Here is a 13,880-nt window from a genome sequence, read left to right as displayed (position 1 = left end):
ATATGCCCTCCTTTGTCTTCTCTGCATCAAGCATTTCCTCTTGACCAAACAGCTCTCTATGCAACACTTCACCTTTAATGGAAGCTCCTTAGAGATGACTGTCTCCCTCTATTAACTGCAATAAGAGCACAGAAGAGAGTTTCTCAACCTCTCCTAATCACTGGACGACCTGACCCCTTGAAAGAAACATATAGCTCATTTTACATCCCACTGTTGCTTAAGGATATATAAGTCAGTCACATGGAATTGGTAAAATGTTGAAATGTTAATAGTTTACAAATCTAGGTTATAATTACAAAATTTGTAACTAAAAGTGTAAGAAAAATGGTATCACCTGATGAAATCAGTCAGTACATAACTGACAACTGCCTGTATGAGGGGCTCTGTTTTAGAGCTGGAATGTTTTCATGCACTGCCTGATGTTTTGTGGACTGCCAGCCATCTCTGGACCCCAGGCTGAGTAACTTGGAACTGAATCTCCCTGCTGGCACTAAGTAACCAATTTTAGGTAGTGTAACGCCTGACTTAGTAGCCTGAATTAGACAGTCTGACTGTTGCATTCTGCTGTCTATGACACTGACAACAGCACGGAGGATCCGAAAGGGAATGGGTCATTACTCACAATATTTAAGCCTTTGGTGGTTTGACTACTTCAGGTAGTGACTATTTAAGTCTGTAGTTTTGTTCTACCCCTACCATACCCATCACAAATCCATAAAACAAACCGCAAACATAATGCCCAATTCCCTTGATCAGATCCCCTTTCATTAATTTATTGATCAAGGACCCTGGAGGAAATATGTTACCTGTTACCACAGGTTTTCTGTGGAATATTGGACACATCACTTGATCTCTCTGTGTCTCAGTGCTCTTACCAGTAAAATGGCAGTAAAAATCATTCCGGTGACACAATATTTACTAAATTAATGCTTCAAAGTACTTCAATACAGTGAAATGGAAAGGGTCACACAAAGGCAAAATACTGTACTAAGGCAGCTGCAAAGGCCAGGCCCCTTAGCTATACTCCACAACTTCTAGTTCGGTAAAACATCCTTCCTTACCAAGCCAGGACTAGTAACATACAAGAACACCTTCCCCACTGGGGCTAAAAGCATTTCCAGCACGTCTGTGATTGTGCAGGAAAATCTGGATCACTGTTGACAAAGCAGCAGGCGGCGTTATCCCCTGCAGTGTGATCAGCACAGTCACATTTCACATGAAGGGCAAAGCAAATGTCGCACCTGCGCTGGATGGTCCTCTGTCAGTTACTGTCACCAACAGGTTCTGCCCCCTCAGCAACGCCGTAAAGGCTGCAGCAGAGATGCACATGGTGGATGCCGAGCTGAGCTGGAAGCCACAGAGAACACTTGCTCTTCATGCAAAGGAGAGCAGCAATGCAAGACTGCAAGATCTGTTTCAGAGGGATTACACCACCTTATTGTATAGGTAGTGTTTCTTAGCAAATACTGCATGTATGGCAGGTGGCCTGCCCTCCCCACTTTCCAGCTTCAGGGCACATAAAAGAGTCTACTGCAAACTCATCCCATAGCCTTAGCAGAGAGCTCAAGCCACGCTAGGTCCATTGCTGTATTTTCACATAATTTTGCATCACTGGTGTTGAGGCCTGTACAGAGCAATAAACACCAGAATCCTTCACATCACCTGCCAGCACCAAGTAAATAATGCGGACTGTGCAGAAGGACCTTCACATACATTGTATATATCAACTGAGGGGCTAATGCTGACCTATCAATAACCAAAAGCAAGGGACTGGGCTATGTCTTCATGTGAACAGCTCTCGCCCCCTTGAGCAGATCCTATCCTTGCCTGCCTCTGATAAAAAGGATACAAGTTATCTTTTTCTATCATCATATAACCCCTATTACATGACTACTTTTTTTTGTTGTTCATTCATAAATCTCTTCAGGCTTCCCATATACATGAAAAATGGTAAGAGGAACGATTTGCTAAGTTTCTCTAAAATGGAAATTCATTACTGATATAAGCAGTGTCTTTTGATTAAATCAATGTCTGAGTCAGTGGCACTACGGATTTATAACAGCTGAGGATGGGGGTGGCCAATCTCACCTACCATTGCTAAAATGGCATCACAGTTACCAAGAAAGAGACAGCAGAGGAATTGTGACAAGGAAGGAAATTTCACTCATCCGCTTAAAGAATTCTTTGGTTCCGTTCAGACCTACCTACTTCCAGGGACAGCCAGAAGAAAGAATGCCTCCAATAAAATCCCAAATCCCTGTTACTTCCACACAGGGCCAGAAATTCCCAGTGAACATACCTGAGGTTGCCATCCTATTTCACATCAAACCATAAGAGATCAGACAGGCCATTACTAATATTTTTTTTAAAAAGAAAACAAATACAGGAAAAAAACACATAATTAAGGCTGTGGTTTTTCACCATGAAGAACATACTTAACCATTTTATAACAATTTGTAATGCACTTTTAAGCTCCTCACAGCAGGAATTCAAATGCCTAAGTCACACGGCATCATCTCAACTATGAATAACCTGTCTGATCCAGCCTCATTTCTACTGACATCTCCTTCCTCTGCCACATGTTCCAGATTGAAAGGCTTTCAAGAGGCAGTGTGATGTGCCTGACTTCCAGAGTTGGAGCCAAAACCCGTGTTTCTGTTCTGCATGATCCCGAGCACAATAAGCAAGCTCCATGTTTCCGGGAAAAGAATAGGATTTCCATGCAAATACAACAGGTGGCATTTATATATACCAGTTTTAACTTTAAAAAATGCTTTTACGCAACAGCCAAAAGGTATAGCAGACCAGTAACCACCTAGGATTGATAGTGATATGCACTGTAGCTGAACTGGACTGCAATAACAAAGACAGATGCCAAGTTCTTCTGCTAGAGTGGCCTCTACCACTTGAAGCAAAAAAGAATCTCATTCAAAATGAATATCAATAAACTGTAGATGGTAGGACATGCCACTGATCCCTTCTGGTCTGCATCAGGGAAGATAAGTTCAGCACAGTTCATTACACTTCACAGATGAGGAAACTGAGATACAGGTGTTCCAGGATGTCCTCTGAGATCTTCCCAGAGGTGATGAATAAAAAAGGGGTTGTAATTAACCCACAGATAACGATGCTATCCCATCGCAGTTATTGTGAGAGATAAAGCAATAAATAACTCCAAGATGCAACAATTGCAATTGCATTGATATCAGACAGCCCTTGTTGGAAAAGTCACCTGTAATCTACTACCATGCGAAAAAGAACATCTTGGGTTTGTTCTTGTCAAGGTGAGTGAAAAAACTACCAGGACCAGAGGAAGATGAGAACTGAGCTCTTAAAGGAAAAAGATATCCAGGGACAGGATTATCTTTTTGGCTTGCATTTGTACAGTACCTAGTACAGATCCTGAACAATAATAAAGTCTTCGACTTTTAACACACAGCTATAGCAGTATATGGTGCTGCTCTGAAGTTTTTATCATTTTTCTTCTGGGGATTACCAGCACACAGCTCTGTAGGCAGAATTGAACAAGCCAGCACCCCAGACCAGTGTTAACACAAAGTCCAAACACTAAAGTTGAAATGATGTAAGAGAAGGTTTGCAGTAAGCTGCCCGACTTCCCATTGAAGTGGGTGAGATGTGCTCACAGACTCTTCTCTTTCAGCAACATTTTGGAAATAGAAACTGCCAGGACAGAGATGGTAACAACCAAATCAGAGATACTGGAAGCAACAAAGCACCAAAGAGCCAAAGCAAAGGTTTGCTTTTTGTTTTAAAGCCCTTTCTATTAGTCGAGTCATATCAGACATATCACCCATGGACATCAGCAGAAGTTGTAAGAGCACAAAGCAATACTGACAGTGTGACTAAAGCACACCACACCACTTCCCTCATAATCCTTATCAGCTAGTAAGATTTGATGAAAGAACAACTAAATAGGCACAAGCAGGGGAAGAAAAAGCCCGACCAGGTGGCCATTCTACTTAGAGCACAGATATCTGTACTGATGGATGCACTAGTGATTCATAATGAGATGGGGAAACCAGATTAGACAGATTAAATCTTTGTCATGATCCTAATATGAAGACCACTGTACAAAAAGGAGTCAGTGACCCACCTATAGTTATCCTGAACGGGTGCAGGCCTGTGCTGTGCTGCACGTATAGCTTGGCCTTCTGGTCTACATTGTGCATACCCCTTGGATGCAGGATCAACTCAGCTAGTTAATTTTAACCAAGGAACCTGTAGAAAGCTCACACTGGTCATCAGCTATCAAACCACCTGTGTGTCCTTCTCTGCCATCATCTAAAAGTGAGGCAACAAATTCTCTTGTGAAAATCCTTTCCTTTTGATAGTAGAAATGATGAATAGAATTGCCCTTTTTTTTTTTTTTTTTTTAAGAAAATCTTTGAAGGATCTCAAAAGACCAACATGTAACCTTTCCACAGACAGATCTGCATGGTGTGCTGCGCCCAGACTGCGGGGAAGTCCCATGTTGCACAGCTCAGGGTTTCCAGCATCTGAAGGGCTGTAAAATTAATCATACTCTCCTCTTTTTCTTTATGATGTTAGCTCTACTAAGTGGCATTTTAAGCAATACTGTACACAGTCCAAGTTTATTGCTGGGATCATAACAAAGCAGCACCTCCTGGTGCAAAACACCCTTAAAGGGTGGATATATACTAAGTGGCAACGCAAAGAAAGTGGTGATCAAGCCTGGCTTGCTCTAGGTTTCCTTGCAAAATTATTTTTTAATTATTACTATGACTACTAAATGATTAATATTTACACTGCGTATTCAAATTACAATTTTCTACCAAAAATCTAGTATAAAAAATAATTGGTACCACCCTCTACACAGATGATTTCACACTGTGAGAAAGAGAAAGCTGAAGAGAACGAGAAGGTTTGTATGTTCAGCTAATTACCTGACTGCATGTGTCAACTACTTTATGACCTGCTCCATTAGATTTTTACCCAGTCCATGTGTCTCAGATGAAATCACCTGCGTGTATGTGCATGTGCCGAGGCAAGTCAAACTACCACCTCTCTTTAGACATTCTTTGTTCTTGAGGATTAGCTGGGTTACGTGATGACAGGTTTTTTCAAAGTGGAAATTAGTCTAGTAGGGAGGCAAGAAAAGCAGCAAGAAAAGACAATACACGCTACATCTCACATTGCTGCCAGAGATATCTGCAGTGATGCTGTTCAAATTAAATCATTTAAATATTGAACATGCTTTCCCAGAATGAAGTGCAAACCCAATAATGGCTAGCAACAGCTGCAGCTGAATCCAGATCATATACCTCCAGGGGCTAAATTCAACTCTGGAACCTGCAAAAATCTTCATATCTGACAGCCACCCAATGTCTTGGTGGTACAGAGAGATAGCTATGATCAAGACAAGGTTTCCTTTAGATGTTTCATCTCATATGGCAAAGAGGAGACCTTGAAAATGCCTTTCCAGAGCTATGCTGACGGTGCAACATCATGGCACATTTCTTTCAGACAAAGAAAGTGACAGGCCCTTGCAGATCCTCTACAATAACTTAAGAGCACAACAGATGTTCTCCTGAGTCTGCAGTTATACATACTAGACAGAGAAAACTGGCAAATTATTCACCTGATTCAGTGTACTAACCTTGACCAGCCACATTTCCAGAAGGGAGACAGATCAGCCATGCTGCCGCCCCACCTTAAGCCTGAACTCCTCCCACAGGAATTTTCCTAGGGGCATCAAAAATGCTTTTTTCTCACTGAATCTCTTCTCAGGTGGGGCAGATGAACACATACCTCGACCTTGCTCCATTTCCCCCTACTGCCTGGGAAGAATTTCCAGGGAATTTCTACATGTATTCCCACCTACAGCACTTCCAGCCACGGAAAAGCTGTAGGACAAGTGCAAAGAGCCACACGCTGCTCCTCCCAGGCTGACAGGTTAAAGGGAAATCGAGAACGTCTTTTGAGAAGGTGGGCGGCAAGTTGCAAAGAGGAAAGAAATATTTGATATTTCTTTTACAAAAAAAATAAGAGAGGAGAAAGCAGCAGTAGCGGCTGGGGGACCCCGCGGCCGCCTCTCCCACGCCCCCTCGCGAGTCCCAGCCAGCTGCGCCGAGCCCCGCTAACAAAGCTCCGCTGCCTAAATCCACATCCATTTTCCCACCCGCTGATGCTCGATTCCCCCTCTCCCGACCCCGAGCCCGTTCATCGCCGAGCACCGGGCGATGCCAACCGCCCTCCTTTTCCCCTGTCACCTGGCGCTGTACAGCGCGGCAGCATTTTGCCCCCCACCCCGTGGTAATTTTCCCACGCTGGAAAATACCATTTGACCCACCTATTTTCGCCCTCATCCACCAAGCAGCCGAGCGCACCATCCTTAACAACAACCTGCTAAATTTAGCCGAGTCGCCGCCACCGCGTATCCACAGCGGGGGCGAGCGGGACAGGCAGCAGGCACGGCGCGGACACCGCACACAGACACACGCACGGACATGCGGGCACACGCGTGCAGGTGCCCGAGCGGCAGCTACTCACACCACTAGCCTGGAGATGATCCATGAGACCATGGCGCTGCGTACCGCAGGGCTGGCTCTCCCGGCAGGGAGGGCTCGCCCCGACTCCTCGCCCGCCGCCGGCCGCCGCCCGAGTGAGCGGGGCGGGCGGCTCGGCCATCCGGCCCCGCAGCCTCAGCGCAGCCTCACTGGCGGCGGCGCCGGCAGCCAACGCGCAGCCGGGCCCGGACGCCGAGATTGGGCAGGGCCCGCGGCCGCCCCCCGCCGTGCTCGGCGCTGCGGGAGGAGGAGGAGGAGGAGGAGGAGCGGACCCCGCCGGCCTCCCCAGCGGGAGACCCCCGGGCGATCGTGGAGGGCGAACCGGGAGAGGGCGGTGGCTGCGCCAGGCGGGCGGGGGTCCCTTCCCCACGCTGCGGCATCAGGCAGACACGCGTGCGCTTCTGGACCACTGCAGGAGAGCAGGACACAAAACAAACCCTATCGACTGTTCATATCAAAGTAAGGACAAAGCTAAGGCAAAGTGTTGATGGGCTTCTTGGATACATAGGAAGAGAGGGATCCCCCTCCACACCCCAAAGTTTGCAGGCACAACGGACAAGGGTACTAGTCACACGATCCAGGTGAACACCTGTCACCATCAGTGATGACAGCCAGCAATCTCTCCTCCACACTAGTTTTCATTAGGGGGTCTCACAGCTATCAAGTCCAGTTTCCACGAGGAACTTTTGCCCACATGCAGAACAGACAGTGGCTTGACCTGCAGGTTGTTCTTCCCTAAGTTTCCTTTGGGTTCTTCTTTTCCTTCACTATGTTGGCACATGCCAAATGGGATTAGGTTGTCAGAAATCATCTTCCACTGCTTTGGTTTTTTTCTTCTATCAGAAGCATACGTGCCTATGGGAATTCGTTAAGTGTTTTAGTCTTGCAGCAATCCTTAGCTCCCTCTCAAGCTTGCCACCATCAGCCCAGCCGCAAGCTTCACTTGGAGGCTGCTCCGTGGAGCTGTTGGCCTGGTTTCAGGCATTAGCGCCAGGGCTCCAGCCACCCTGGCTGCACCACAGGATCCCTGCCTCCATGCCCAACACATTGTTCTTTTCTAGGACTGTGCATCTGCAGAAAATTTTCCCCATCGTTCTGAGACAGCGTAGCTGAAAGAGGCTGAAATTCCCTAATGTATCGTGAGAAACCTGTGAGAAAATCTTCTAGGGACAGACTGAACATTTCAAACGAGAGGTAGCAAAGCTAGGAGCTGATCACAGACTTCTCCAGCCCCAGGTGGCCACAGCCATCCCCACACTCCTGTCCATCTCCACAGGAGGATGTTCATCACACAATATCCAGCCCTTACCTAACACCTTTCTTCCACTCAGCTCAAAGTCCTCTACAACAGAATCATCTTTTATTATGTAGGCTCTCTGGACGTGGTTCCCAGAAAAACAATAGCACCAATAGTCTTCAGCTAAAGCTGCAGGTACAGACATACATGTAGTTGAACTTCAGCACCTCTAAAAATTATCTTCTAGGGCGAGCATCTACACTGCCACATTGCTCTTCTCTCTGCAGTGGGTCTGTTCCTCCACCAGAGGGACCTTCCACCTCACGCTGTGACCTGTAACAAACTGTTACCTCCTCGGTTACAGCAGCATATCCGCCACAAACACCGGTATTTTCTGGTTACAGACAGGCTGTGAAGCACCGCTGGAGGTACGGGGCCACGACCAAACATTCCTGCCTCGGGGACTGCAAGGGCCTACAGTGTCAGCATCGCTACAGCCAGCATTTTCACTGCTACACAAGCACCACAAAGACAGGAGTGGGTGGTCTGTTGCAGTAACTAAGTGTAAATTAGCCGTCTTCTCCAGACAAGATTGCTCTCTGGAAGAAGGGCTTTCTCTCCAAAAGAAGCCATTAGGTCATCTAGCTCAAACTCTAAAGCAGTGAATCATCCCGTGGCTGTCTTGCTTGTGTATCATAGCCAGATAAGTACTTGGAAATCTGTTATCCTTCTCCAAGATTTTTTCATGTACGAGGATTATTTAGTGTGAGATTTTAGACTGCATGTTGGCAGACACTCCACAACATTATTACAGTTAATTATGTGATATTATCAAGTATAAGGCACAAATCTCTCTGCACAAATATTTGTGTAATCACCACAGAACTTGCCACTTTAGTACTTAATGCGTATTTCAAGCATAGAAAAATGGACCAACAGAAGAAGATACTGGATCATAAAGACAGAGGACAACACCCAAAGCTGCAGCAAAACATTTTAGTGCCCAAAGCATAACTCAGTCTCATGCCCTCTTGGCTTCTTCCAGCCTCTTCCAGCTCACCATGTTTCCTGCAACTCCTGCTAGTCGCCATCACTGCTGGCCTGCAGCTCTCTTTTCTGGGCAGCAACCATCAGAAAGACTTGAAGATTTTTCTTTCTGCTTGGCAGCTCTGACAGGGGTAAGCAGGACACAGACCCCTCTTGTGCTGCTGCCTTGTACACAACTGACGCAATCACCACCTGATGATTGTTGACTGATCTTAAGCCTCAAATGTACACAGATTGTTAACAAGGTAGTCTGGTGATAGAAAACCTAATGAGCCTGACAGTGTGAATGCAGGGAGCTTTACCTACATAACTATTTGATAAACAGAGGGTGAAGGGGAGAAATTCAGCTTTACTGAGTCATCAGTGGAAGGGTGACAATGCCCCCTACCTACTCTTCATGGGCTGCATTTTAGGATGCATCAGGTGCCTCTGTGACTGTAAGCTTGGCATATGACATCCCAAGCATCCTGGAAAGAGGCTTTACTTGAAGAAAGCCTTTCCTTTGCCATTAAACTGCCTGACACAGTCTATAAAGAAATAACGGAGAGACACAAGAAGAGTTAAAGCTGTAGGGACAGATATGAACTACTTTACACAGCTAGCTCAGCAGAGAGACCACCCAATGCTAGTAGAACATTTTGGAACAGCTTTAGCAATGGAAGAAGGTCAGGCAGTGAAAAATCCTACACAGATTGCACAATTAGATGGTTTGATCTCTGTTCCCCAAATAACAAAATAAACCAGCTTTGCTAATGAAGGCAGAGCCACCACCCTTGCCCTAAATACTATGCAGCCTTCTCCTAGCAACTACTTTCCCTGAGCAATTCAGAGCCATGGAAAAGTCAGATCCCCCCAACAGCTCTACCATAATCAGACTCATTCCTCTTTGGCCCCAGGGAGAGGGGATGTCAGCCTTACAGTTGAACATCAACTGCCAACCCAAGACTTCTTAGAACAAGAGGAGTTACTGATATACATGCACAGGGCACTCTGTTACCAAATCTAGAAAAGGTCAGGAAGTAGCATGCCCAGACAATTCTTTTCAAGAAGGAATGTCCTCCAACAGACCGAATCTACATGAGAGGCATTTCAGAACAGCTTGAGAAAAGCAGACAACCTAGCTAGGAAATGTCTCCAGGTATAGAGAAGAATATCAGACAGGAAACCTGTGGTGCTGTTTAGGTGCTGAAGTTCATGTGGAGAAAAAATAACAAAATGAATATAAACATAAAATATATATACATGCAATAGAAACAGTGCACACATATATTGTATATTATTGTTACAGTACCTAAAAAGTATTATGAGAAGAAAGATAGTCTGGTCAGGAAATAGATATTCTGCATGCCATCATGGACTATGTATATACACACATATATAGATACATATGCTTAGCCTCTTAGAAGAGAAATGTTGGGTCTTCCGCCCACTGGAAGAGAATGGGTGATCTCTTGCATTTGTCTCCTGGCTCCTACTTGGGAAGCAAAAGGAAAAAGAAAGAAAGAAAAATCTAAAAAGATAATGTGGACATTTAGAGCAGAAATCCAAGAAGAACGCAGCTCCTGAACACAGTAATGAAAAATGCCCATTTCTAAAACTACAGCTTTACTAACAGATACGGACTAGATGTGAAAAGGTTAATTCTGCTCTATGGGGAGTATTGTTAAAGCATGTGGAGACAGTCAGCATTTCCTGGCTGCCATTTCCATCTTTATTATTGAATTACTTTCTTCAGAGCTACGGCCATTAGCAAAGAAAGATTAAGAAATGCCTATTTTGACTCAGAAGTGGTGTGGTCTGGCATTTGAGCTGGGAACCATGACTGCTGAGAAGCACTCTTCATTCTCAATGACTCACCACGAGAGCTTGGGGAAAACATGGAGACCAGCATGCTTGAATGCATCATTTGGCTTTGGATAACCAAATGGCATAGCTTAGCCCCAAATATTCTAATACAAAACTCTGCAGTACAGAATTCAGTCACTGGTACTCAGTATCTCCAAATACTAAGCTCTAAATACCTCAAGTCATGTATCAAAACTGTCTTCTGAGAAGTCTGTTCTTTGCTTCCCATGTCCCCTTCTGTAACTTACATGATACAAGACGCCTCTGCCTTGGAATAAATCCATGTGTCTTAGATTAATTCATTAGTGGCTGTGAGGCATCTGCAGAGCCTCCAGCTCCACAGGAAATTATCCCAGTTCAGCATGTTTTCCATTCTACTATTTCAGAATGAAGAAAATGCTTGGATTACAGCGTTTTATAAACTGATGAAAAAAGGACTGTGTCTTAGACTGGAACTTGGGTTTTCAGCCTTAAAAGCCAATAAATTACCACTATTACAGTACTTCTGACACTCAGATTAGTTTTCTTGTCCCTTGTTACCTGCTACCATCTTCCCACCTCGGCCCAGTCAGGCACAACCGTCGGGTCTATTCCATGTCTCCAAATGATCTGCCTGTCACTGTTTATGTCCTAAACACCCTGCTCAGACATCTTACAGCAAAAATGTAAAAAGAAAGGAAACAGTTAAAAAAATTATGTATGAGTAAACAAAACAGTGATCAGAAAACAGATTGTTGGAAGAGAGATCTTATGTATCAAATTGTATAGCCTCCTGGTATAGCAGGTAAGAAGAGACACCGCTGCCACCTCTTAGGGATGTGACATACAACTCCCTTATTTTTATGAACCACCTCTCCCCCTGTCCCTGCCAGACAAGAACATACTCACATATTTGATAGAGGCTGCAAACAAAAAGGAAGACATGCTGCTCAGAAATCTTGGTTGGATGCTTGGAGAATGTCAGCTTGGGATTTCCCCAGAGCCGGTTCAAATCCTCACCATCTTCCTCATAAGACTTTTCTTCTCCATGAACACTAGCTCTCTGAATGTCTGCTGCAGTCAGAAGGCAAGCCTGACAGAGATATTCCCTCTGTTAAGGAAAGTAAAGTTCTAAAAGAAGAACTGCAAGAGCAACTTTAATAATAAAGCATACTCACAAAACTGGAAAGCAGCAGCAAGACCAAGGCTATTCTAGCTTTAAAACGAGATATTTAATCATTCTGAAAAAGTAAAGGGAAAGGGCCACTTCCTGGGCAAACTACTGTGGATGATGCATACTGAGTCAAGACCAGGGGAAGGTTACTCTTTAAATTTTCTGCTGTGTGCTTCTCTGAGCCCTGATTATCAGCTATTGCCAGAGAGGAAATACTAAGACGCACAGACCTTTGGTCTGATCCAGTATATCAGTTCTTATATTCTTGCATAGGAAGGATGGGCTTTTTTGAATTTTGTTACTGTATAGCGTTTAATAATGACTACAATACAATAGTAAGTGTACTGAAGGATGACTTGACCATGTTCCTGCCCTTAAACCAGACACAGAGAGAAAGGAGGAAGGTAATTAAGTGTTAGCGTGAACATGACATTTGCTAAAGAGGGATATTGAGAGAAATATGGTCAGTGCATGGCTTTGAGGTTTCACTGAGGCGCCATGCACATGGTAATGTTAAAGACAACAAAAAGCTGTAAATAATGAGCAAAAGGGGCCTCTGTCATGAGCAGAAGAGACAAGGTTTCCTTCAAGGAAACAGAAAAGGAAAGTGGGGAAGGCTGTGGACAGCCCTAATTATGTTAGGAAAAAGCCAAAGGACTGCTGCAGACCGGTCTCAGCAGTTTCTAGAGACAAGCTGTCTTCATGGACTGATGTAATAAAAAAATTGAAGGCAATAAGTGAGTAAAGCAAAGTGGGCTACCAACCAATTCGGTATCACAGGCACGGCTCTGTTTAGCAGCATCCCTTACGTAGGTGAAATTACTAGACTACCATGGCTTTGTAAAAATATGCTTTAATAACTGTATAAATAACTTCACTGTAAGTTTTAATAAAGAGCTGCTATTGACCTTCAGGATCAATTTAAATCCCAGCACAAACCCGGATCTGGCAACTACAGATTTCAATTTCGAGCAGTGCCCCGAGGGAGGCAGAAGGAATCTAGCTGCACTGGCACACCTGGCAAAGATGCCTTCCCTTAAGAGCTGCTCAGAAGTACCTGCCGGTGAGCAGCAACCTCACTGTGAGTGCACTTATTTCTCCAGGGGTTTTCCCATACTTCTACCAGGGCTTTCTTCCTCCTCCCATATGCCACAATACACCTACCTCTCCCATGTGTGTCCTATTCTGCTCCTCTCAAGGTATGCAAACTACCCACTGCTTTATAACTTCTTTCTCCACAGTTATAAATGCAAAGAGAAATGCTAAGTGTCAAAGCACATTAAAGACACAGACTCTTATACTATGTATAGCCATGAACATGAAATTCCACCACACTAAGCTAGCTCCGGTTTTATTTAATTCTGGAAAAGGTAAAAAGGATGTCAGGGAAAATATGCCTCTTTATCTGGACAAGTTTTATATCCTGACTGCAGTCAGGATACATGAAAAACTTGCAGTATCATCCTGCTTCTCCGTCTCTCATTATGTGGCAGTAAGAACAACAATTAATTGTCTTCCAGGGACAAAAAAGGCTAAGCTCCAAAATTGAAATGGAAAAAAGCAGCATCCAAACTTAGAGGCTTCAGAAGAAAGACAAAGGAAAAATACACCCACTGAGATAAAAATTTTCAAGTTACCTTCTATAGGCTATTTATAGAGGACTCAATCCCTATAAACATTGCTTCCTTTTGAAGACTTACAATATCTCACTTTAACGCCACTATTAATGAGACCAGGTAACAGTTTCTTTGCTAGTATCTGCTTACAACTTCCAAAGGTCAGAGTGAATGGCACAGGATGGCATGTAGAGCACTCCCAACATTTGATTCTGGGAAGTGGTAATATTCTAACAGGTTTCTGAAGGGTGCGTGTGTGACAGAGCAAAGCAGCAGTAGTTTTCCCCCACAAATAGTGATCACAAACAGACACAAACAGTCTGTCTGCTTAGCACAATATTTGAAAAGGCTACAGCTGAAAATGGAAACTCAGACTCCTAGAAGTCTGTACTTCAATACCACAAACTACTTTACAAAGGTAACGAAGAGAAAAA

The 13,880-nt window shown here is 44.3% G+C and overlaps 1 protein-coding gene across 6 annotated transcripts in view; it reads right to left on the bottom strand.

Annotated features, from left to right (window-relative positions):
* Positions 1-6,907, bottom strand: part of REEP1 (receptor accessory protein 1) — a 71,114-nt gene extending 64,207 nt beyond the window's left edge. Inside the window, exon 1 of one of the 6 annotated variants that reach the window (XM_063337301.1) lies at positions 6,532-6,907. In XM_063337301.1, coding sequence (XP_063193371.1) covers positions 6,532-6,563 — 32 coding nt within the window. In that variant the 5' untranslated portion in view covers positions 6,564-6,907. The other 5 variants (XM_063337302.1, XM_063337304.1, XM_063337305.1 and 2 more) reach the window with 5 other exon arrangements.
* Positions 6,908-13,880: the final 6,973 nt, after the last annotated feature.

This window comes from Chroicocephalus ridibundus, chromosome 5 (assembly GCF_963924245.1).
Source record: "Chroicocephalus ridibundus chromosome 5, bChrRid1.1, whole genome shotgun sequence".
In the NCBI taxonomy this organism is placed as follows: domain Eukaryota; kingdom Metazoa; phylum Chordata; class Aves; order Charadriiformes; family Laridae; genus Chroicocephalus; species Chroicocephalus ridibundus.
The sequence above is the reverse complement of the archived record's forward strand: the minus strand, read 5'-3'. Positions and strand labels throughout refer to the sequence as shown.